The following is a 26,605-nucleotide window of genomic DNA, read 5'->3' as shown; positions in this document are numbered from 1 at the left end:
TGACACCGTCACAATTTCGGTCTTCGAGGCCGGCCGATAGGCAAAGTGTGACCGGAAGGGACGAGGTTCTCCTGACCACGTGGCCCTCGATCTGGGAAGCGAGAGGCGTTCCATTAGTGGACGCGCCCCTCACGCCCGACTTTTGGGCGGCCCCGGCAGGCCGTTTGTTTTGACGTTCCGTGACAGGCCCCGCACCCCCACCTCCGGGCCGACCGGAAGCTTGTGCTGAGTACATCATACCTGAACAACTCAGTGAGGCAGAACACAGCAGTGCACACCAGGGTGACCCCTTCAGTGCATAAACCAATTAACCTGTCCACTGCAGGGCATATAGAAATGAAGTTATTTTCTGCATATAATAATAATATAAGTTCAGTTCTATATAACAATTTCTGTTATCACCACTACCACTACAACTACCACTACTACAAGCTTTGTCTGGAATTTTGTGGACTAACAGACAAACAGACATACAGACAAGCTGGGATCAAAACATTACCTCCTTCCACCATTGAGTGTAGAGGTAAACATCATGGAAATTATATCATGCCCTAGATTTAATTCATGCTTACCCGTGTATTTGCTTCACTGGTTCACAAGGTCTTTTGCATACATGTAATTCAGACTCTCGTCTTCATTGCTGACCACACAATGTTCGCAACATATTAATGTACATTTGTGCCAAATTTGGTGCTTGTATCACAAAATGCACAACAGGTTTGCTATGCTGCTACACTATAAACTAGACTGTATTTCGAGGTATCGTTTGGCTGGCACATCAGACCTTGTAGCTGCAGAGGTTAAGTATCATCTACAGTGCCATGCTTCGTGTATGCAGAATCGGAATAAAACCCAAGCAGCAATCGGTACAGACAATTTGTCAAGTAACAACCAAGCTTGCTTTAACGCTGTAGTCCAAGAACTGTACAAAGGACTTGATGGTGGTAATGTGGGAGCTGTGCTCGCACGATAACGCCAGACAAAATGGACGACACAGGAACGGAGTTTCACCGAGCCATTTATTTAGCTCAAAACCAAAGAACTCAAAAGCACACTGAATCCGCCCCTCGAACGGGCGGCAATTTATAACGCAAACTGAACACACAAAAGCCACGCCTCTCAGGTGGGGCGTGGTATGCAAAATAGGTAAGTCACGCCTCTCGACGGGGCGTGGTATGCAAGGCGAGTGTTCGCCCGAGAGGGCAAGTCTGGACACGCCCGGGCGAGTCCGGACACATGACCGCTCGCCGGTTGTGTCATCGGCCGGTGCACGGTAATTGTGTCATGCTTCCGGGTAACCGCTACATGCGCCCCCCCCCCCCCCCCCCCCAGAATTAACCTGCACCGGGAGAGTCAGTTTGAGGGGGGTCCTGATGACCCGGCCGAAACGACCCCTGGCGATTCGTGTGGGGGTGGTCGGCGGCGTGGCGGTGGATGGTCGGGCGGGGGGCTTGGTTGACGGGGGACGGCCCCGTCGTGGAGGAAGGGCCAACCGTGGAGGTTGGTCGAGGTCCAAATGGGCCGGCTGGAGGCGGTCCACAGAGATGCCATCCGGCTTGCCACCGATGTCGACGATGAATGACTTGTCGTCCCTCTGCAGGACCCGGAAAGGCCCATCGTACGGCGGCCGGAGTGGTCCCCGGTGTGCGTCGTGCCGGATAAAAACGTACTCCGCAGTGCGAAGTGCTGGGGGAGCGTGGGGTTGGGGGCAGCCGTGGTGGGACGTGGGCACGGGGGCAAATCTCCTGGCGGCCTCCTGGAGGTCCGAGCGTTGGCGAGCCGCGGACCAGGGGCCGGTGGCATCAGGGATGAATTCGCCCGGCACGCGCAGTGGCTGGCTGTAGACCAGCTCGGCGGTGGAAGCCTGGAGGTCCTCTTTAGGGGCCGTTCGGAGGCCCAATTGGACCCACGGGAGCCTGTCGGCCCAACCGTCGTCCTGGAGGCTGGCTCTGAGAGCGGCCTTCATCGAGCGGTAGAACCGCTCGCACAAGCCGTTGGCTTGTGGGTGGTAGGCCATGGTGCGGTGAAGCTTGACCCCCAAGGCCTGGGCGACCGCACCCCAAAGCTCGGAGGTGAATTGCGGGCCTCTGTCGGAGGACATGTCCGAGGGCGTGCCGAAATGGGCAATCCAAGTGCCAATGAAGGCCTGCGCCACGTTGGCGGATGTTGTTGATGCCAGCGGGATGGCCTCCGGCCACCTGGTGGTCCTGTCCACCATCATGAGGAGGTGGGTGAAGCCCCGCGAGGAGGGAAGGGGTCCCACCAGGTCCACATTGACGTGGTCGAAGCGCCGCGCGGGCACGTCGAATGGTGCCAACGGGGCCTGGGTGTGCCGGTGTACCTTTGCACGCTGGCAGGCGACACAGGCATTGGCCCAGTCGCGGACGTCCTTATGGAGCCCGTGCCAGATGAACTTTGCTGCCACGAGCTTCTGTGATGCTTTCCAGCCCGGGTGAGAAAGGCCGTGGAGGGCGTCAAAAATGTGCCGCTGCCATCCGGTGGGCACGATGGGGCGAGGTTGGCCCAGGGAAACATCGCACAGGAGAACCGTGCCTGTGTCCTCGAAGGGGACGTCGGCCAACCGCAGGCCTGTGTCCGCTGTCCGGAGGGCTTGCACCGTAGGGTCGGCGGTCTGGTCGGCCACCATGCGGGCGAAGTCCACACCCAGGTGGACGGCGTTCGCGCCGGACCGGGAGAGGCAATCGGCCACAGCGTTGTCCTTGCCCGCAACGTGCCGGATGTCCGTCGTAAATCCCCACTACGGGCCCGCCGGTGTACGCCCGGGCTCGCCGTCTCGATCCCGCCAAACTCGCCGTCGCCAAGGCGGAGTTCACCGCGCTGGAGCGCCTCGGCATCGTGCGGCGCTCCGACAGCGAATGGGCCTCGCCGCTGCACATCGTGCCAAAGCCGGGGGGCGGATGGCGGCCATGCAGCGACTACTGCCGCCTTAACGACGCCACTACCCCTGACAGGTACCCCGTCCCTCACATCCAGGATTTTTCCGCCCGGTTGGCGGGGCGGACCATTTTTTCAAAAGTGGACCTGATTCGGGGGTACCACCAGGTGCCCGTCCGCCCAGCCGACATCCCGAAGACAGCCGTTATTAAACCTTTCGGCCTCTTTGAATTCCTCCGGATGTCCTCCGGCCTCAAAAACGCGGCACAGGCGTTCCAGCGCCTGATGGACGGCGTGCTGCGCAACTTGCCGTTCCTCTACACCTTCCTGGACGACATCCTCGTCGCCAGCACGTCCAGAGCCGAGCACCTCCTCCACCTCTGGACGCTGTTCGGCCGCCTCAGCGAGCACGGATTGATCGTCAACCCGGCCAAATGTCACTTTGGTGCGGCGACGATCGACTTTTTGGGCCACCGCATCACCCGGACCGGCGCCGTGCCGCTACCGGCCAAAGTCGAGGCCATCGCCGCTTTCCCGCGCCCCCGCTCCGTCAAGGCGCTGCAGGAGTTCCTCAGGATGGTGAACTTTTATCACTGCTTCGTGCCCCAAGCTGCGCAACTCATGCGGCCCTTGTACGCCGCCCTCCGTGGCCAGCCGGCGAAACGCGACGTTGTCTGGTCCACGGACATGGACACTGCTTTTACCGGCGCAAAACGGGCCCTCGCCAACGCCACGCTGCTGGCCCACCCGGTACCCCAGGCTCCCATCGCCCTCACCACGGACGCCTCCGACTACGCCGTGGGCACGGTCCATGAACAATGGGTAAACGGGGCCTGGCAGCCGCTCGCGTTCTTCAGCCGGCAACTCCTGCCCAACGAGTTGAAGTACAGTACCTTCAACCGCTAGCTCCTCGGGCTGTACCTGGCCGTCCGCCATTTTCGCCACCTCCTGGAGGGCCGCCCGTTCACGGCTTTTGTCGACCACAAGCCGTTGGTTTTCGCCATGGCCAAGGTCACGGAGCCGTGGTCGGCCCGCCAGCAGCGCCACCTCTCCGCCGTGTCGGAGTACACCACGGACATCCGGCGTGTCGCCGGGAAGGACAACACCGTGGCCGACTGCCTTTCTCGAGCCGGCGCCAACACCGTCCACCTCGGCGTCGATTTCACCCTGATGGCAACGGACCAGGCCACCGACGGCATGGTGCAGGTGCTCTGGGTGGCGGACACGGGCCTCCGCTTGGCTGACATCCCCTTCACGGACACGGTCCTGCTGTGCGACATCTCCCAACGACCTCGCCCCATTGTGCCGGTCACCTGGTGGCGTCGCATTTTTGCTTCGCTCCACGGCCTCTCTCACCCGGGCCGGAAGGTGTCCCAGAGGCTGGTGGCGGCACGTTTCGTCTGGCATGGGCTGCAACGGGACGTCCACGACTGGGCCAACGCCTGCACACCCTGCCAGCAGGCCAAGGTCCACCGTCATACCCAGGCTCCGCTGGCTCCCTTCACCGTGCCCGAGCGACGGTTCGACCACGGCCACGTGGACCTGGTGGGTCCCCTTCCCCCATCGCAGGGGTTCACCCACCTGCTTACCATGGTGGACAGGCCCACCAGGTGGCCGGAGGCCGTGCCCCTCGCCTCCACCACCACCACCGACGTGGCCCAGGCGTTCATCGCCACCTGGGTTGCGCGTTTCGGCGCACCAGCGGACATCTCGTCGGACCGCGGCCCACAGTTCACATCTGAACTATGGGGCACGGTCGCCCGCACGTTGGGCGTTACCCTGCACCGCACCACGGCCTACCACCCCCAGGCCAACGGGTTGTGCGAGCGGTTCCACCGCTCCATGAAGGCCGCACTCATGGCCGGCCTCCAGGACGACGGCTGGGCCGACCGGCTCCCGTGGGTCCTTTTGGGGCCTCCGCACGGCTCCCAAAGAGGACCTCCAGGCATCCACCGCCGAGCTGGTGTACGGCCAGGCCCTCCGCGTACCGGGCGAGTTCATTCCCGACGCCAGCAGACCCTGGTCCGCCGCGCGCCAGCGCACGGACTTCCAGGAGGCCGCCCGACGTTTCGCCCCGGTGCCCACGTCTCGCCACGGCGACCGCCAATCCTACGTCCCCCCAGCACTCCGCACGGTGGAGTACGTCTTCGTGCACCACGACGCGCACCGGGGGCCGCTCCGGCCAACATACGACGGACCCTTGCGGGTCCTACGATGGGACAACAAGTCCTTCATCGTCGACATCGGCGGCCGGGCGGACCGGATTTCGCTGGACCGCCTCAAGCCGGCCCACATGGACGTCGGCCAGCCGCCACGGCTGGCTCTCCCACCACGGCGCGGCCGCCCCCCGTCCGCTGCACCCCCCGTCCGACCACCCGCCACCACACCGGACCCCCCCCCCCCCCCCCCCCGCGACTGGTCAGGGGTCGTTTCGGTCGGGTCATCCGGACCCCCCTCAGGTTGACCTTCCTGGATCAAGTCCATTCTGGGGGGGCGTGTGTAGCGACCCATGGGTCCCCCAAGCGAGACCAGCAACAGAATCTCCTTGCTCCAGCCGGTGACGTAACCGGCGGGCAAACCACGGCGCCGGAGTGGCCGGTCACGTGACCACCAAAGCGTGCCTCGCCTGAGAGGCGTGGCTTTCGGTTTCGGTTGTGCTTTCTGGTTGTGATATATATGCAGCCCGATAAACGGGTTTTTCAGAGTTCCCGAGTTGGTTTTTACAATAAACATCTTCTCGGACGAGTTTGTGTCTTGCCCGTCACTTCGTCCGTCTCAAGCAAGAGCCCTGCTCTGCAGTTTCGGACATACAACATATAGTGGAATTGACAAAGACCACACTGTAGATGTTGTGCCACACTCACTGTTCCTCCTTTTGAGCATGATTCTAGGTGAAAATGAGGAGTGTGATAATCATGATAGAATCCTTAACGTAGCACAAGACAAGGTCGATGCTCAGTCAACAGGGCGAAAATTAACTCCCAAACACATTGGCTTGGGTATAATACTCCACCACTTAACGAGAAGCAAACAGGTTATTCAGCTTGTTCATGAAGCTGGGCACTGCATTCGTCAGAGGGTTGATACTAGTATTGCCAAATCTGAGCTGTCCCGATATATGGCCAATGGTAATATGGTGGGAGTGTGTCACAACGCAAACAACCATGTGGATGAGGACAGCGACTAGTTATTCATGTAGTCGTACTTCTTGCACACTCATGGCGACCAGTACCTACAAATGCCTAACCTTTGACCGCTAAACTAAAGTACAGGTACTGTACAGGTACTGTAGTGTGCTGCTGGCCAATGTTCGACGTCAAAGGGTCAATTTTGGACCCTTCAATTATACTATCCAATCATTTTAATCATAGTTAATTATTCCGTGTTGACATAATGCACTAATTTCACAATACATGTTTGTACTTGTCAGATCCTATCAATGTATTTGACTAAAATTAAGTAATTTAGGATTAAAGGGGTCCAAATTCCTCCCTTTTCCCCCCAGACCCCTTGTATTTTTTTTTTTTTTTTTTTTTTTTTTTGTATACAAGATCGAGGCTCGTGAAAGAGCGAACATTAATCACACAGAAAGACAAACCGACACATAAAACATAACATAGGGAGCGGTAGACAAGATGGGGAGAGAGGGGGAAGGACACAAACACAACATTTGAGAGCAGGGACCGAGAGACATGGAGACATCGAGAGATCTGAGAGAGGGTGAGGGCTTGGGGGGGGGGCGTGGGAAGGGGGCAGTGGGAGAGGTATAAAACATATGGACACTGCCAGGACTTCCAGGAAAGAAGTTGGAATTTCAAACAAGGTGGATCTGGGGTGAATTAGCGGGGGTAGAAAAGATCAAGGTTTTGGATGGGGGAAGATAAGAGATGGTGGTGAACAGCTGTTTTAAAGACCTGGAGGGAGGAGTGGGATTGAAGGGAGTGAGGGAGTTTGTTCCAGAGGCGGGAGAAAAGAGGAATGAAAGAGTGAAGGTGAGCGGAGAGCCGAGATTTCGGCAGTTTAACCATCAGAGGGTTGCTGGCAGATCTTGTGCGACCTGTAGGAATATTTGGGGGACAGAGCACAGAGAGAGCTGGGGGTGCAAGGCCGGAGAGGAGTCGGTAGAAGACAGAAAGACCACCTACCTGCCTGCGGTGAGTGAGTGAAAGGCCCTCAGAGATAGCTTCATCGCGGGAGATTCCAATAATTCTGAAAACTCCAATAATTCCAATACTCCAATAAGATTCCAATAATTGTATCCACTAATACATCCTCATCTCTTAGGGCCCAAATATGCAAACTAATTATGAACTGTGGTATCCATGTGATCCTTGCTGAACATGAAGTTGACAAACCCGAAATTCTGATTTTTTCGATTTTTGGGAAAAAAGGCCCAACTTTGACCCTCTTTAATTCATACCCCTTTTAAGACTGAGTAATATGACTTTTTTCAAAAACGGCCCACATATGTCTACTTTAAACCAATATTTGTTTTAAAGATCTATATTGAATGTTAATGTTTATTCTGGGGGTTCAAACTAAGCAGTACCCTAAATTTAGGGGTTTTTAGGGTCACATGACATTTTGGACCCTGGTGCCCATAATAATCAACTGATTGAAAATTTGTTACTATGAACTTATAGCTATTATGTTTGTAGCTACAAGACAAGTGGTCATTTGCTTCTTTGTGACTATTGGTTAATTAGTAATGACCAATCATGTAAACCTCCACCCCACATTTTGGACTATTTTCCAAATTGTGTTTTTTGGGAAAAGGGTTAATTGAAGACTCTTTTCGGAAAAATGTGGGGTGGCATCCACCCTGGTCCAAAGCACCACCCCATGGCCTAACTATCCATGGTGGATGCCAGCTTCTAATATGATATGATTTTTTTTTTAAGTGATTTTCTGGTTTTGCCTCCCGACTATATGACTGTTGTCGTGTTTTAATATAAAACACGTTTCCAAACGGATGTTTTCCCCAATTCTGCAGCTCAACGGAACGACATTGGGCGTGGTATAACGGAAAGGGGCGTGGTATAACGGGAAAGGGGCGTGGTATAACGGGGAAGGGGCGTGGTATAACGGGGAAGGGGCGTGGTATAACGGGGAAGGGGCGTGGTATAACGGGGAAGAGGCGTGGTATAACGGGGAAGGGGCATGGTTTAACGGGGAAGGGGCGTGGTATAACGGGGAAGGGGCGTGGTATAACGGGGGAGGGGCGTGGTATAACGGTGAAGGGGTGGGGGTGAGCGAATGTGGGCGGGACGAATGCGAATGTGGGTATTGAGGGAGTTGAAATGATCGTGGTGAAGGCTTGAGATGTGCTCTTCCGAAATGTTGTTGTCACTGGTAACGTTGTTGGCGGTGCTGGCTCCGGTGTACCAGGCCGCATTGGTTATTTCTCCACTCAACGATGCTTCTCCGAGATCTGTGAGTGGAGATGAAAGTTCTTTTTATCGATTTCGATCCAACTTTGTTTTCACTTTTACCGATCATTTTCAAACAAATTTCCCCCAATGAGAGAGGGGGAAGGGAGGAAGAGGGGTGCGGAGGGCATGCAGAGGGGAAAAGGAGGCAGAGGGGCATGCAGAGGGAGAAAGTGGGTGGGGGAGGCCAAGGTGAGATGTCATGCGGAGGAGGAGAGGGGGGAGGCAAGGTGGGGGGTGCAGAGGGGATAGGGGGAGGAGGAGAAGTTGAGGTGTCATGCAGAGGGGGAGAGGGGTGGAGGGGAGGTGGGGGGGGGGGGGGGGAATGCAGAGCAAGATAAGGGGAGGAGGAGGAGGAGAAGGTGAGGTGTCATGCAGAGGGGGAGAGGAGTTAGTATGCAGAGGGGGGAGGGGGCAGAGGGACAGAGGGGGAGGTGGAGGAGAACGGGAGGTGGAACGTAGAGGGGAGAGAGGTGAGGGCCTGCACTCTTGCACTCTCTCTTTCTCTCTTTCCCCCCCCCCCCCCCCCCTCTCCCTCCTCTCTCTTCCCCCCCCCCCCCCTCTCCCTCTCTCTCTTTCCCCCTCTTTCTCTTTCCCCTCTTTCTCTTTCCCTCCCCCCTCTCTCTCTTTCCCCCCACTCTCTCTTTTCCCCCCTCTCTCTATTTCCCCCTCTCTCTCTTCCCCCCCTCTCTCCTTCCCCCATCTCTCCCTCTTTCCCTCCCCTCTCTCTCTTTCTCCCCCTCTCTCTCATTCCCCCCTCTCTCTCTTTCCCCCCTCTCTCTCTTTCTCCCCTCTCTCTCTTTCTCCCCCTCTCTCTCTTTCCCCCTCAAACTTTCCCCCCTCTCTCTCTTCCCCCCCTCTCTTTCCCCCCATCTCTCCCTCTTTCCCTCCCCTCTCTTTCTTTCTCCCCTCTCTCTCTTTCCCTCTCTCTTTCCCCTCTTCTCTCTCTCTCTTCCCCCCACCCTCTCTCTCTCTTTCCCCACCTCTCTCTTCCCCCCCTCTCTCTTCCCCCCCCTCTCTCTTCCCCCCCCTCTCTCTCTTCCCCCTCAAAACTTTCCCCCCTCTCTCTCTTCCCCCCCTCCTCTCTCTCTTTCCTCCCCTATCTCTGTTCCACTCCTCTCTCTCATTCCCCCCTCTCTCTCTTTCCCCCCTCGCTCTCTTTCCTCCTCCTCTCTCTCTTTCTCCCCCTCTCTCTCTTTCCCCTCCTCTCTCTTTCCCCTCCTCTCTCTCTCTTCCCCCCACCCTCTCTCTCTCTCTTTCCCCACCTCTCTCTTCCCCCCCTCCTCTCTCTTTCCCCCCCCCTCCTCTCTCTCTTTCCCCCCCTCCTCTCTCTCTTTCCCCCCTCTTCCTCTTTCCCCTCCTCTCTCTCTTTCCCCTCCTCTCTCTCTTTCCCCCCCTCTAATTCACCCTCTTTCCTCTACCTCTCCCTCTCTCTCCTTCCCTCTCTCTACCTCTCCCTCTCTCTACCTCTCCCTCTCTTTCCACTTCTTTCTCTTTCCTCCTCTTTCTCTTCCCCCTCTTTCTCTTCCTCCTCTCCCTCTCCCACCCTCTCTCCCAACCCCATGTTGGATTTACACAGCTCGCCCCTGCTTATTGCTGATAAACTGCACAATGTTTGTTTCAAATTTCTGCTGACGGAAGCTCAACTTATCAGACTTGGCAAACTTTGATTACATATTGACCCACGTTGTCCTTGTTTTCCAGCGTCGGGAGGCTGAAGGCCATCAACAGGTACAAAGCACCAACGGAGGTCATTGGACCTTGAACCCCCTCGAGGAGACCAGAACTCCAACAGAACAACAATTTTTAACTTTAAAACATCACACATTGAAAACATCAAGCCCTCCTCGCACCCCTGCCTTACCATCTCGAGCTGCCCGCTTCACACCTGCACACCTTCACACCACCATCTCTTATCTTCCCCCATCCAAAACCTTGATCTTTTCTACCCCCGTTATTTCACCCAGATCCACTTTTTTTAAATACCAACTTCTTTCCTGGAAGTCCTCGCAGTGTCCACGTGTTTTATACCTCCCCCCCTCCCTCCCTCACACGCCACCTCCCCCCAAGCCCTCTCCCTCCCACAGATCTCCCGATGTCCTCGTTCTCTCCTGTTGTACTTGTGTGCTTCCCCCTCTCTCCCCATCTTGTCTCCCGCTCCCTTTATTATATGTTTTATGTGTTCGTTTTTTGTGTGTGTGATCAATGTTCGCTCTTACATGAGCCTCGATCTTGTATACAAAAAAAAGAAAAAAAAAACTATTTCCACGAACACTTGTATGTTCTAATGTCCTTGTCATTAGACTTGCCCTGTAGGGGATGCAAGGTTGTTATTGCAATGCCCCTGTCCGTCTCTGTCTTTCTGCCGGTCTGTCCTGAGTGTCCACGTCCCCATATTTTCACTTTTAAAATGTTTTTCTCTGCAACCGCTTGTCCGTTGAGTGCAAAACTTAAAACATAGGAGGGACTTTCCTTGGAGAATATTTTATTGCTAACTCTGATGTTATAGGTCACATGGTATGGCAGCCATATTGGATTAAAGGAAGAAAATTGGACATAATTTTCTCTGAAACTGCTCAAATAAAAAAATTTAAACTTGGTAAATGTCATCTCCTCCCCAGGGGGTATACAGGGTGATAACGATGACCTCATTGGTGAAGTGGTATTTCAGCCATAATTGACATTGAAATACATTGACATATTTATCAGAAAAATCTGAAACTACATAATATATATGATCGACGACCAGATATGAGGGAATAATTTTTTTTATGACATCCATAACCCATGCCAGGAAATGATGTGACATAATAGGGGTGATACGGGTATATGGGCCATAATAGCAGCATGTTCCATAAACAATAGTATTTTTGTTCAGACTGAACGTGCGAGGTGAGACCATGAGCTCTGCGAGTGCAGTTCTAGTTAATGCGAGAACACACTCAAAACTCGTATCTTGTAATGTCCTTGCAATTAATGTGAAAGTAAAGTCATAATCTCTTATATTTTAATGTACACGATCAATGGGAATAAAAAAACCCATTCCTCTACTCCACTCTCCCTCCTCCTCTGCTCCACTCGACCACTCCATTATTATCCTCTCCATTCCACTCTCCACCTCCATTCCACTCCTGCAAAGCCTCTCCCCTCCCACTCCACTCCCCTCCCACCACTTCACCACTCCACCACTCTCCTACTCCCCGCTCCATCCACTGCTCCCACCACTCCACCACTCCACTTCTCCCACCACTCTCCTACTCCCCGCTCCATCCACTGCTCCCACCACTTCACCACTCCACCACTTCACCACTCCACCACTCTCCTACTCCCCGCTCCATCCACTGCTCCCACCACTCCACCACCCCACCACTCCACTTCTCCCACCACTCCACCACTCCACCACTCTCCTTTTCCCTGCTCCATCCACTCCTCCCACCACGCCACCACGCCACTACTCCACCACTCCACCACTCTCCTCCTCCCCGCTCCATCCACTCCTCCCACCACTCCACCACTCCACTTCTCCCACCACTCTCCTACTCCACGCTCCATCCACTGCTCCCACCACTCCACCACTCCACTTCTCCCACCACTCTCCTACTCCCTGCTCCATCCACTGCTCCCACCACTCCACCACTCCACTTCTCCCACCACTCTCCTACTCCCCGCTCCATCCACTGCTCCCACCACTCCACCACTCCACCACTCCACCACTCTCCTTTTCCCTGCTCCATCCACGCCTCCCACCACGCCACCACGCCACTACTCCACCACTCCACCACTCCCCTCCTCCGTGCTCCACTCCACTCCTCCCACCACTCCACCACTCCACCACTCTCCTTTTCCCTGCTCCATCCACGCCTCCCACCACGCCACCACGCCACTACTCCACCACTCCACCACTCTCCTCCTCCCCGCTCCATCCACTCCTCCCACCACTCCACCACTCTCCTACTCCCCGCTCCATCCACTGCTCCCACCACTCCACCACTCCAATTCTCCCACCACTTCACCACTCCACCACTCTCCTACTCCCCGCTCCATCCACTGCTCCCACCACTCCACCACTCCACCACTCCACTTCTCCCACCAATCCACCACTCCACCACTCTCCTTTTCCCTGCTCCATCCACGCCTCCCACCACGCCACCACGCCACTACTCCACCACTCCACCACTCCCCTCCTCCGTGCTCCACTCCACTTCTCCCACCACTCCACCACTCCACCACTCTCCTCCTCCCCGCTCCATCCACTGCTCCCACCACTCCACCACTCCACTCCTCCCACCACTCCACCACTCCACAACTTCACCACTCTCCTCCTCCACACCCCAACTTTAACTCTCTCTCCACTCCTCTAGACAGATTGAAATGTTGTTGTTTTTTGAAACAACCGTCTTGTGCCAATTCTTCCATTCACTTTTCCCTTTGCTCCCATTTGTGCCCGAAGGACATCTCCAAGGATGGAATCGACATGTACAGCGTGCGCATCGTTTCAACTATTACGTCACGCTTCGCTAACACCGTCACCACGAGTCGCCTGAAGAACAAAAACCCCGATGCCAGAGAAGTGAAGTTTGAGCTGCAGCTTCCTCCTCACGCTTTTATATCCAACTTCACCATGTGAGTCACGTCTGAGTCCGGATCCTGTGTCCAGTAACCGCACAATCAAGGCCTACAAGGCCGTCGTGAAATCATCCAATTGACATGAAATCTTCACCATAGGAGGGCCTCCTCCTGCAGAATATTCTTGTGAATATTATGACGTCACAAGTCACGTGGTACGGGCGCCATCTTGGAAAACCCAAAAACACTTTGCACCTCTATATCTCAAAAACCGCTGGGCAGAAATAATTGAGACAGGTCTCATTGCAAAGAACTCTCCATGCGGAATAACATATGTGAATGATGACGTCATAGGTGCCGCCGTTACGACGTCATAATTCGACAAGTAAAAAACTTTATCCGATCAGGATGAAATTTCTTGAGCATATTCTCGGTATAAATTGATGCAGAAATAAAATTATAATGACGTCGTAGGTCACGTGGTTCGGTCGCCGTATTGTTTTGAGTGAAAAGCCTGAAAAACCACTAAAATCCAATTTTCTCCAAAACGCCTGAACAGATCGAGGCCAAACTTTGCACACAGAATCGCATACCCATCGCATACCCAAGTCAGTGAGCATGAACTTCATGCGTCACATGGTTTCAGAGTTTCGTCGTTTTAAAGCATAAACATTTAAAACCTAGCTCCTCCCTCATTTTTGATTCTATCGAGGGGACACATCACAGATGTGTTCAGCATATCAGTCTCTACTAAAATCACCTTTTGGAATTTGCGATAGGTGAGGTGGTTTGGCAGATATAAATAATTAAACGAAAATATTTATAAATTTATAACCCTTGAACCGCTTCATTAATCGACGTGAAACTTTATATTATCGTAGAGGTAATGAAGTGTAACAAGTTTGCAAATTTTCAAGATGATTGTATGTACGCTCTGTAAGATGGAAGTTGTTATTGCGTGAAGAAGAAGAGTATTCTAGAGTGGGCATGGAATTAATTATAACTCTGCGCGTGACGAGCAGGCAAAGTACGGAGCGACCTCACGGGGTCATTTTCACCTCAAATAAAATTCTGATTTCAGATTTGTCAATCGCTGAGGTATATTAACACACGACCAAAACAGATTTGGCGAAATTCCGACGATTTTTGACGAAAATATAACATTTGTGTCTGCATTTCAGTAAAGTAAAGTGTGTGCCATGTCAGCATTTAAAAAATTGAAACGTGGCTCATTGTAAATAACTCCATATGGGGAATAGGTGTTGTTAACGATGACGTCATTGTTGCCATAATTATGACGTCATAATTCGACGAGGACAATGCTTAGTCTGATCAGTTTGAAATTTATTCAGCATGATCTCTGCAACAATTATTTAGAGAATATAAATTTATGATGTCATCGCTCACGTGGTCTGGCAGCCATATTGGATCAGAAAAAAAAGAAACGTTCAAAAAGAGAAGAGTTGGCTCACACCAAGTTGACTGCGCACTGCGCAGGGTAAGTATTCTATAAATACCATGTAGTTGCTCTCGTGGAAGATAATTGCCACTTACCCAAGAACCCTCCTCTTCCATGAGCCTCGACACTGCCAAACAGCTCATCCTGGATGTGTTTCCACTTTACCTGTGGCAATTCTATCATCCGAGTCGGCTTAACCAAAGGGAACGACGAATGTTATTTCCAAACCACACGTTTGATTTAATCACACTTTTTTCTTAACTTCGAACTGATTTTTGCTGTTGAACTCATTTGTATTTTCCTCTCTTTGTTAGGGTGATCGACGATGATCTGTACATCGGTGTTGTCAAGCAGAAAAAGGTCGCCAAGGTTCAGTATGAAAAGGCCAAGTCTCAGGGCCAGTCGGCTGGTCTCATTCGGTGATTTTATTTGTTTTTTTACTACATTACTTTGATGCATTTCTTTATGTAAGCCCACCTCCACTCTTACAATTCCTCATCCCCCATACATACATACAATACATACATACTTACATACTTATGCACTTACAAACTTACATACCTACTTACATACAATACATACTGTCGCGCAACTCCAATTAACATCAGAGTTGCAGATTGCCGATTACGAGGCTTTAACTCCCGAGGCGGAAGCTCAATAGCGGATTCCAAAATCTAAGCGCACGGAATGGAGGGAAACGGCAAGAGCCCCGCAGCCTTATCTATGAAAACCAAACAGGAAACTGCGTTCAGGTATTATATACAAGAAAAATAATATAAGGGTTTATTGGGAAGAACAAGACAGGAAAAGCACGCGCCGGTAATAGATATCCTAATCGGGATCCCGCACACCAGCCCACAAATACAAAACGGGGGAATATGAATACGAAAATAAACACGTCTTTTGTTCACAATGTACGCGGAGCTCGGGCTTATCTGTCTCGTCGTCTTCTTCCCGGCGTGGACGAATCCTCCGTCCGCCTCACACGCCCCGCTAGGCCAGAGCCAATGCCCTCGCCACCGCACCCGAGGTCCCGCTCCAAGCTCCGAAGCACCACGAGGTCCCACAGCAGGACAGCGAGCTCCACCCAAGCTGCACCTCAGCCCAACTCGGGTCAGGGTCTCTGAACTGTGCTGCCAGGAATCCAACTGCTTGCAAAGGCGTCCGGTGCTCACTCTCAACTCAACTCAACTCAGGATCTCCATTCAGGATCCAACTCTCCAGACTGCCTCTCTCAACTCGAACTCCTTCGAACCAACTCTTCTGCACTGCTCACTCAACTCGTACTGAACTCGACTCGGGTGCACACGAACTCTTAACTGAACTCGACTCACTCGCACCGGGAAACCAACTCAGGTCGGGGCTCTGATCTCATCTGAACTGCCGAAAATGGCGTCCGACCCTCACTAATATCTCCGGCCGATGACGTCACATTGGCGCACTGCTCTGCCAATCAGAGCCTCCTACGACGCCGGCTCGTCCAGGTCACGCCCTCTGCATCACTCCAACTCTCCCCACTCCTGCTCCTCGCTCATAGCACGTGCTATGCGAGGCGGATCGGCCTCTCGGAGGTGTAAATGGTGGCGGCCAATTGTGGCGGTGTTTCAGCCTGATTTCTTCCTAAGTCATGTCGGGGGGGGGGGGGGGGAAGGCGTCATTTAGTGTTGTACTAAAGGTCCTAACTAATGTTTATGTGGTCTGCAGTGCCATAATGGACAAAGGTTTGACTACTCGGTGAGACATACAAGGGCTTTACTGATTAACCCCTACACTAACTAACACACGAATCTCCTGGTAGAGTCACAATTATACACCTTAACCGACAAAACGCCTAAACATGGATTTATTACAGGAAGTGTTCCTTATCACGACATCTCGAAGCATGTTACCTACTCAGATCTACTCTGCTCTACATTTTACCCTACCAAGTTCATAACAATACATAATTACATACCTTGACACTGGTCGAAGTAAGCAAGTCTCAGTTTCAACTGTGAAGAGAAGACTTCGAGCTGCAGGTTTGACAGGTCGAGTGGCAGTAAGAAAGCCATTGCTAAGATGGCGAAATAAGAAAAAGAGGCTTGCCTGGGCCATGAAGCACCGCCAGTGGGCTACTGAAGACTGGAAGAAGGTCTTATGGACCGATGAATCAAAATTTGAAATCTTAGGTTCATCACGCAGGGCTTATGTATGCCGTCGAGTAGGCGAAAGGATGGTTCCTCAGTGTGTGACACCAACTGTCAAACATGGAGGAGGAAGCGTGATGGTCTGGGGCTCTTTTGCTGGATCCAGAGTCGGCGACTTGCACAGAGTGACTGGCACCCTGAACCAAAAGGGCTACCACAGCATTTTGCAGTGCCTTGCAATACCCTCTGGTATACGCCTAGTTTGTCAGGGGTTCATCCTACAGCAAGATAATGACCCTAAACACACCTCCAGGCTATGTCAAAACTACCTTCGAGGAAAAGAACAAGACGGTAGGCTTCAAATCATGGAATGGCCAGCACAGTCTCCAGACTTAAACCCCATCGAGCTGGTTTGGGATGAACTGGACAGAAGGGTGAAAGCAAAGCAACCTACAAGTACAACACATTTGTGGGAACTTCAGCAACAGTGTTGGGAAGAACTTCCCGAACAATATTTGATTTCCATTGTAGAAAGAATGCCACGAGTCTGTTCGGCCGTTATATCTGCAAAAGGTGGCTACTTTGCTGAGTCAAAAATTTAAATTAAATTTTGTTAAACAAAATGATTCTATGATTTATTTTTTATCTCCAATTGTTTTATTTGTTCTATGCTTAATTTCAGAGTACATCGAGACGTAAAACTGCGTAAATTTCAATAAAAACTGGAAAAATTGAGGTGTTCCAAAACTTTTAACCGGTATTGTACATACATACTGTAGTGGAAATCAATCAGTTCCACGACATTGTCCTGTAGGTAGGTTTAATGACAATTCGATCTCTGGCAATATCCTGTAGAAATACAATCATGCAATATATCAGGATCATGGAATCATAAAGAAAGTTCAGTAATATCAATCAATGCAAGCAAGCCTAGATTATCTACATATACGCACCATCTGAGTCTACAAGTCTTAGATTAAATGTCACAGGAGTGTGCCGGAGCAGCAGTCGTCCGAGTTCTTATAGACGCCTCTCAGTGGTTAGCGAGCGCATCACACCTGGGTGCAACTTCGGAACAATTTCATTACATTCTCCCCGCCATTAGATCTGCACTTCTGCTAGGCAGGAATCAAGCATGCAGTAGCATTAGTAGAGTAGCGATATCTGTCCATGTCAGTCGGTCCATCCGTAGCGATCAGGGCGGTGGATTTCCCTGCCAGCACGGGTCTGGAAACTACCGGGTACTAGCTCCCCAAGCCCGGATTTCCCTGCCAGCACGGGTCCGGAAACTACCGGGTACTAGCTCCCCAAGCCCGGAGTCCCCCGCATCAGAGTAGCCGCCTGAGGCAGGCGACGGAGGGGGCACCACAGTGCCTACAGGCAGAGGGGTATTTTGCAATGGGAGGGACAGCAGATGCTCCATAGGCAGAGCCACGGAAGAGTCCATAGACTCGTAAATTGGTTCGTCGATGTCCCCGCAAGGGTCGATGGCCCCGCAAGGGGCCAGATTACATACGGAGACAGTGGACTCGCATCCATCAGCCAGCAACACGCGAGCATGCTCGGGATTAGCCTGGAGTACCTGCACCTTATCCACTAGTGGATCATACTTACTCGTGCGAACCACACGTTTGAGGTAGGCCGGCCCGGGCTCAGCGAGCCAACTAGGTAAAGATCGAATACCCCCCAAGCTCCTCGGGTGATGAAACATCCGTTCGTGTGGAGTCTGGTTGGTGGCCGTACATAGTAAAGTCCTGTTTGAGTTCAGCGCCGCAGGTAACGACCAAGCCCATTTATCTAGGCCCTGGCCGAGGGACCTAAGACTTAGCGTGACGGCCCTCCATATAATCCCATTGAAGCATTCAAGCTGCCCATTCGCCTGTGGTCTATACGGGGTGGTATAGCTAGAAGCGACATTATGCTGAAGTAAGAAGCTCCTCGCTTCCTGGGACAGGAACACCGCACCTCGATCAGTATGCACGTAGGCCGGATTCACAAACATAGAAAACAAGTTCTGCAGACACTGTATAACTGTGGCGGCCATCATATCTGCACAAGTGAAAGCGAAAGAGAATCGTGAGTACTCATCAACGATAGTGAGCAGATAACGAGAGTTACCCGACACCGGCAGCAGCCCTTTGAAATCCATCGCCAATCGCTCCCACGGTCTAGTAGCCCTGACCAGTGTCCCCATGGGTGGGTTGTAAAAACACGGTTTGAGTTCTGCACATACAGCACAGTCACGACAGACCTGGCGAACGTCCTCAACCGAGTATGGCAGATTACGACAACGCACAAAATGAGCGAAACGCGCCACCCCAGGATGACACAGAGTGTCGTGCAAAGCGCGCAGACCCTCCAAAGATGTGAGGCCCGCACACGTTGCCGACCAAGCGTCGGCAACCGCACACGTTGCCGGCCGCAATAAAGCGTCAGCAACCAGGTTATCCCTCCCCGGGCGATATTTGATGGTGTAGCAGAAATCGGCGAGTTCGATACGCCAGCGAGTGATTTTCTCATTCTTAATGCGTTGAGCATGCAGAGTGTCGTACATAAACGCAACGCTCTGTTGGTCCATGATGATTTTGAAGCATCGTCCGAGCAAATATGGAAGATGTGGTTGAGCTTGAAAGTGGTTGGATGTCAATGAAAGCTAGTCTGTTGGGAGCCGTTGGTGAGGTATGTGGATGGACAAAAGGACCACTGAGGCACTCGGAAACATGGTGGTGGGATGATGAAGTTGGAAAGAGGATTGACGAGAAGAGGAAGAAGTTCAAGGAGTGGCAGAAGGCAAAGGGTACGGGAGCAGAAACAGCAGAGCATGAAAGTTATAAGGCAGCCAGGAAGGCTGCAAAGAAAGAGGTAGCAAAGGCGCAGGAGGCATGTAGGAAAATGTTCGGAGAACGCTTGGATTCGGAAGAGGGTCAGAGAGCGGTATTCAGGATTGCAAAGCAGATAGCGAAAGAGAGGTGTGAGGTGATGGGGGTGAGCTGCTTGAAGGATGAAGTGGGACAAATCGTTGTCGACCCAGATGGAATTAAAGGAATATGGAAAAGATATATGGAAATGCTATTGAATACAGAGAATGAATGGCATGGCAACATAGAGAGTAACCCAGTTTTAGGACCGGCAGAGAAGATAACTGAGAAGGAAGTTGAGGAAGCGATAAAAGCAATGAAGGGTAGAAAAGCGGGAGGGCCGACGGGAGTTGTGGGAGATATGTTGAAGGCAGCAGGAAGTTGGGGTGTGAAGAGAATGACAGAGATCTGTAATCTGGTGGTGAAAGAAGGCCGCATTCCAGTGGATTGGGAACTGAGTACCCTCGTCCCTCTATACAAGGGGAAAGGTGACCCTCTGGAGTGTGGCTCGTACCGAGCGATAAAGTTATTGGAGCATGGAATGAAGTTATTGGAAAGGGTGTTGGAGAGGAGGATAAGGAAGAAAGTGAAGATCGACGAAATGCAGTTTGGATTTATGCCAGGAAGAGGAACGACAGACGTGCTTTTCATTGTGAGGCAGTTGCAGAAGTACATGGAGAAGAGGAAGAAGTTGTTTCTTGGGTTTGTTGATCTGGAGAAAGCATTCGATCGGGTTCCACGCAAAGTATTGACATGGGCATTGAGGAAGTTAGGAGTGGAGGAATGGTTGATCAGAGTAGTGATGGCAATGTACAAAAGAGCGCGCACAGCTGTAAGGACGAAGGACGGGAACAGTGGTGAGTTTGAGGTGAAGGTGGGAGTGCATCAGGGGTCGGTACTAAGTCCACTACTATTTGTAGCTGTGATGGAGGTGCTGGCTCAGAACGTAAAGGAGGGTTTACCATGGGAGTTGTTGTATGCAGATGATCTGGTGTTGATTGCGGAAAGTATGGATGGACTGAAGGAAAAGATGAACACATGGAAGGAATGTATGGAGACAAAAGGTCTGAAGGTGAATATCGGAAAGACGAAGGTGATGGCAAGTGGTAAAGCATGTGGTGAGGTGGAAAGAACTGGGAAGTGGCCCTGTGCTGTGTGTAGGAAGGGTGTCGGAGTGAACTCCATTCAGTGTACAATGTGCGCTGAGTGGGTTCATCAAAAATGTAGTGGTCTGAGAGGGTCATTAACCAGTGTGGCAGCTACATTCAAATGTAAGGTGTGCACAGAGGGAGCTGCAGATGGAGGAAATGTTGAGTTGGATCTTGGAGACGGTGTGAAGCTGGAAGGTGTGAAAACATTTTGCTACCTCGGAGACATGCTGAATGGAGAAGGTGGATCAGACTCGGCAACGGTTGCTCGAGTGAGATGTGCATGGAAGAAGTTTCAGGAATTGAGTGAAGGTGGGAGTGCATGCTGATGTGCTGTGTGCTGATGATGAGGGGAGTGTCGTTGAAGCTGAAGGGAAAGGTGTATGCTGCATGTGTGAGAAGTGTTATGATTTATGGGAGCGAGACATGGGTAATGAACGTAGAGCAGCAACGAAGGTTGGAAAGGGTGGAAATGCGAATGGTTCGACGGATGTGCGGAGTATCGTTGAGAGAGAGGAAGACAAATGATGAATTGCGAAAGATGATGGGAATAGAGCCTGTGATTTATGCTGTGAAGAGGAACAGGTTGAGATGGTTTGGTCATGTGTTGAGGAAGGATGAAAGTGACTGGTTGAGAAGAGTGATGGAAATGAATGTAGAAGGAAGTAGAAGACGGGGAAGACCGAGAAAGACTTGGCTAAAGATGGTGGAAGAAGAAATGCGGGCAAGGGGGTTAACAAGGAGAGATGCAGAAAATAGGGCAAAATGGAGAAGATTGTCATGGGGACCGCAAGGCTAACCCCTGCTTTAGCAGGGAAAATGGCCTTTTTTTTTTTCTTTTTTTTTGTATACTGAATCGAGGCTCGTGAAAGAGCTAACATTTACTTCACAAACAATGCATGTTGTTGTATGTTGTTGCATGTTGTTGCAACTTTACTTTAAAATGCATGTTGTTGTATGTTGTTGTCCGAGCAAATAGGGACGCCATCGCCTAATTGACTCGACGATCGCATACGCTTCCTTTTCGACAGACGAATGTCTCCGCTCAGCGGAGGTGAGATTTCACGAAAAGAAAGCCACAAGGCGCCCCCCTTGGGAGAGTGTTGCTGCTATCGCATGATCCGAGGCATCACTTTCCAAAACGAAATATTTATTATCGTCAATCATCACCACAGTGGCCCCAGCGATGTCGGACTTAAGGCCATGAAAGGCAGCCTTGGCTTCAAGGCTCATTAGGAACGCTTTGCAGTCCACAAGCGGGCGGAGTTTTGCGGAGAAATTTTGCACCTACTTGGAATAATGGGCGAACAGCCCGAGAGCCCGCTTCAGCAAAGCACGATCGCAGGGCGGTGCCATGTCGAGCAAGGGTCGCAGACGCTCCTTATCCGGAGCAACAGAACCATGGGTCACGGTGTACCCCAGAAGGTCTATCGTATGCGCGGAGTAACGACATTTAGCCTCATTGATAGTTAAGCGATACCTCTGCGCGACCTCGAGGAAGCGCTTCAGATTTGCATCATGATGTTCCTGGTCATGCCCGCAAACCGTAAGATTGTCCAGATATACAAATACGTCGGTCAAGTGCTCCTTAGCGATGAGGTCGTCCATAGCCCTCTGAAAACACACGACCCTGTTCGTGACCCCAAAAAGTAGCCGGGTGAACTGGTATAACCTTTGACCTGATTCAAACGCGGTATAGATACGGTCGGCCTCGGAGATGCGGATTTGGTGATATGCACTACACAGATCGAGAGTGCTGTAGACCGAGTACTGGGCCACCTGTCAAACCAGGGAGTCCATCCCCGGAAGGGGGTAGGCGTCCAGCTGTGTAAATCGATTAATCGTCTGCGAATAGTCGATTACCATGCGTTTGCGATGCGCTTCACTGTGTAACACCAGGATCTGGGCCCGCCACGGCGACCGACTAGGTTCTATCATACCTTCCTTTAAGAGCTGGGCCGTTTCCTCCACAATGAATTGCGCGTCAGCTCATGAGTAGCGTCGCGATTTTACCGCTACAGGTGTGCAGTCCATGGTCATATTGGGGAACAGCGACAGTGGCTCAATTTCCATCCCTGCAAGAGCGCACACAGCGAGCGTATCAGTGCCACCAAATTCCATTTCCAACCGTCCATGTCGCTTAAGAAAATCATGTCCTAGCAAAACATCGGCACATAATGCTGGTAAGACCATGAGATGCACATCTGGGAATATTCGTCCCTTAATCACTAGCTTCAATCGACATTCCCCTTTTGTGCTGAGCCTAAGCCCTTGGGAGGCCATAAAGATCCGACGTCTTGTCCCAAGGATCGGCCAGCCATGTTTTTGCACCAGTCGATAATCAACATAACTATCAGTAGACCCTGTATTGATTAAAGCCCGAGCAAAAATTCCTTAGATCATAAGTGGGATAATAGCCTGGGCCAGGCCAGGTGGTCCTGCAGGTAACGAGCCATCCAGGCGAGTCGGTCGCACCTCGTGTGTGGATCCCATGCCAGCTAGAGTTTTCCATGCCGCCGTAACTTGTAGTTTGGACGGGCAGCCTCCGGATGGCGCTCGTGTCACGCGTGAAGTTTCATAGCCAGCTGGCTATGTCGAAGCAGGAGCTTGTAGTTTGTACGAGCAGCCTTCGGATGGCGCTCGTGTCACACGCGGAGTTTCAGAGCCAACATGAGACATTGGGATGCCGGCCAAGGACGATCGCTCCACGTTCTGTCGTGTTTGCGCCACTTGTTTTGACGGCGCGATGAATCCCACCAAGGTCGAGTGCGCAGCCGGGGGCCCACGAGGAGGTGCGATTCTCATCAAAGTCGGGTGAGGCGCCCCGTTCTTTGCTCGGCCCACTGGCTCGGCGATAAGCACATTCATTGTCGAGTGTGTTCGTTTGCCCCGCGCAGCCTTTTGGCAAACCTTTGCAAAATGCCCTTTAGTTGTGCACAAATGACAAATAGCATCACCAGCAGGGCAAATCGACCTGGGATGTTGTCGATTTCCGCAGAAGTAACACGTAGCGTTATGTCCGGGCTTGGGTCCCGCAGCTTCCTCGGGAGCGGCCGGGGACTCCAGCAGAGATGCCGTGTCTGCATCCGCGTCCTCGGCGGTAGCTCTCTCCGGTCGAGCTTGTCGAGACGTCCCCGCTGTGACGTATGAGTGTTCATACGCATCAGATTGTTCCCTAGCCTGGGTGTAGGCGTGAGCTAGCCGTAATGCTTCAGCGAGCGTCAAATCTTCAGCTTCAAGAAGTCTTTGTCTGACGGTTGAGGAGCTAAGTCCGGAGACGAAAGAATCGCGTACACGATCATCTTGTACTTGCTCATGTGTACGTACCACCGGAGCACTATCGGCAAGCAGACATCGTAGCTCTTGAGCGAACTGATCCTGGGTCTCCGTAGGCCATTATTTCCGTATTGTGAGCAGGTGCCGGGAATAAACCGCACTCCGTTTCTTGATGTAAATTCGTTTTAGCTCTGTCACTGCGGCATCGAACGTCACACTGTTCGATCACCCGGTAAACGTTATGATGCACCTTTGTCTGGAGCACCTCTAATTTCGTTTCATCAGAGACAGCGGTTTCCTGGGCCTTAAATTGATTATCCAAGGTTTTCAGCCAATGCGTCAGCTCCGAGCCCGAATCCACTGCTTGCGCGTCAGCTGCAAATTGCGGCACTTGAATCATCCGGTGTCCCGCCATGTCGCTCACGTTCGCCTCTTGTTCTCGATTGGACAGCGAGATGAATTGTCATTAATTGTAGTGGAAATCAATCAGTTCCACGACATTGTCCTGTAGGTAGGTTTAATGACAATTCGATCTCTGGCAATATCCTGTAGAAATACAATCGTGCAATATATCAGGATCATGGAATCATAAAGAAAATTCAGTAATATCAATCAATGCAAGCAAGCCTAGATTATCTACGTATACGCACCATCCGAGTCTACATGTCTTAGATTAAATGTCACAGGAGTGTGCCGGAGCAGCAGTCGTCCGAGTTCTTATAGACGCCTCTCAGTGGTTAGCGAGAGCATCACACCTGGGTTCAACTTAGGAACAATTTAATTACACATACATACTTACATACTTACATACATACATACATACATTCTTACATACTTACATACATACTTACATACTTACATACTTATATGCTACCATATTTACATACTTACTTGCATACCTACATACTTACATACCTACATACTTACATACTTATACATACTTACATACTTACATACTTACATACTTACATACTTACATACTTATACTTACATACATACTTACATACTTATATACACACTTACATACTTACAAACTTACAAACTTACAAACTTACATACATACTTGTATAGCCCGAGGGTGGTCGACCAGATTGCGGTCTCAACGAAATCTCCAAGTTTACTTATTTCTCAGAGCTCGCACACTTGTTTTGTCATTTCACGGCGGGCGGTCCTGTGGGCCATTAACGAGAGGTGTTTGGGCTAATAATATAATAATCCCTAATAATCTATATTATAATCCCCCTTATAAAAAAAACTACACAAAGAACAAACTGTGCTAAGGACCTTAAATTTCAATTATTTTTTACAGCTAGCCCATGACGCATAGCTGAAAAGTGTGTGATGAAAAGGGTATGATGAAAAGTGTGTGATGAAAAGTGTGTGATGAAAAGGGTATGATGAAAAGTGTGTGATGAAAAATGTATGATGAAAAGTGTGTGATGAAAAGTGTATGATGAAAAGTGTGTGATGAAAAGTGTGTGATGAAAAGTGCACGAAGAAAAGTGCATGATGAAAAGTGTGTGAGGAAAAGTGTGATGAAAAGTGTATGATGAAAAGTGTATGATGAAAAGTGTGTGATGAAAAGTGTGTGATGAAAAGTGTGTGATGAAAAGTGTATGATGAAAAGTGTGTGATGAAAAGTGTGTGATGAAAAGTGTATGATGAAAAGTGTGTGATGAAAAGGGCGTGATGAAAAGGGTATGATTAAAAGTGCACGATGAAAAGTGCATGATGAAAAGTGTGTGATGAAAAGTGTGTGATGAAAAGTGTGTGATGAAAAGGGTATGATGAAAAGTGTGTGATGAAAAGTGTATGATGAAAAGTGTGTGATGAAAAGTGTGTGATGAAAAGGGTATGATGAAAAGTGCACGAAGAAAAGTGTGTGATGAAAAGTGTACGATGAAAAGTGTGTGATGAAAAGTGCACAAAGAAAAGTGTGTGATGAAAAGTGTGCGATGAAAAGTGTGTGATGAAAAGGGTATGATGAAAAGTGCATGAAGAAAAGTGTGTGATGAAAAGTGTACGATGAAAAGTGAGTGATGAAAAGTGTGTGATGAAATGTGTACGATGAAAAGTGTGTGATGAAAAGTGTGTGATGAAAAGTGTATGATGAAAAGTGTATGATGAAAAGTGTGTGATGAAAAGTGTATGATGAAAAGTGCACGAAGAAAAGTGTATGATGAAAAGCGTGTGATGAAAAGTGTGTGATGAAAAGTGTACGATGAAAAGTGTGTGATGAAAAGTGTGTGATGAAAAGTGTGTGATGAAAAGTGTGTGATGAAAAGTGTGTGATGAAAAGTGTGTGATGAAAAGTGTGTGATGAAAAGTGTGTGATGAAAAGTGTGTGATGAAAAGTGTACGATGAAAAGTGTACGATGAAAAGTGAACGATGAAAAGTGTACGATGAAAAGTGTACGATGAAAAGTGTGTGATGAAAAGTGTGTGATGAAAAGTGTACGATGAAAAGTGTGTGATGAAAGGTGTACGATGAAAAGTGTGTGATGAAAAGTGTACGATGAAAAGTGTACGATGAAAAGTGTACGATGAAAAGTGTACGATGAAAAGTGTACGATGAAAAGTGTACGATGAAAAGTGTACGATGAAAAGGGTGTGATGAAAAGTGTATGATGAAAAGTGTACGATGAAAAGTGTACGATGAAAGGTGTACGATGAAAAGTGTGTGATGAAAAGTGTACGATGAAAAGTGTACGATGAAAAGTGTATGATGAAAAGTGTGTGATGAAAAGTGTATGATGAAAAGTGTATGATGAAAAGTGTGTGATGAAAAGTGTATGATGAAAAGTCTACGATGAAAAGTGTACGATGAAAAGTGTGTGATGAAAAGTGT

General features: G+C 50.6%; 1 protein-coding gene across 1 annotated transcript in view; it reads left to right on the top strand.

Annotated features, from left to right (window-relative positions):
• The first annotated feature begins 8,123 nt into the window (after nucleotides 1–8,123).
• Nucleotides 8,124–26,605, top strand: part of LOC137418719 (inter-alpha-trypsin inhibitor heavy chain H3) — a 124,929-nt gene continuing 106,447 nt past the window's right edge. Inside the window, exons 1-4 of the mRNA XM_068104832.2 lie at nucleotides 8,124–8,328; nucleotides 10,029–10,055; nucleotides 12,775–12,947; nucleotides 14,664–14,768. Of these exons, the coding sequence (XP_067960933.2) occupies nucleotides 8,218–8,328; nucleotides 10,029–10,055; nucleotides 12,775–12,947; nucleotides 14,664–14,768 (416 nt within the window). The 5' untranslated portion in view covers nucleotides 8,124–8,217. The remainder of the gene's footprint in view (nucleotides 8,329–10,028; nucleotides 10,056–12,774; nucleotides 12,948–14,663; nucleotides 14,769–26,605) is intronic.

This window comes from Myxine glutinosa, chromosome 1, assembly GCF_964187855.1.
Source record: "Myxine glutinosa chromosome 1, kmMyxGlut1.1, whole genome shotgun sequence".
Taxonomy (NCBI): Eukaryota; Metazoa; Chordata; class Myxini; order Myxiniformes; family Myxinidae; genus Myxine; species Myxine glutinosa.
This window is presented reverse-complemented; position numbering and strand designations above follow the sequence as displayed.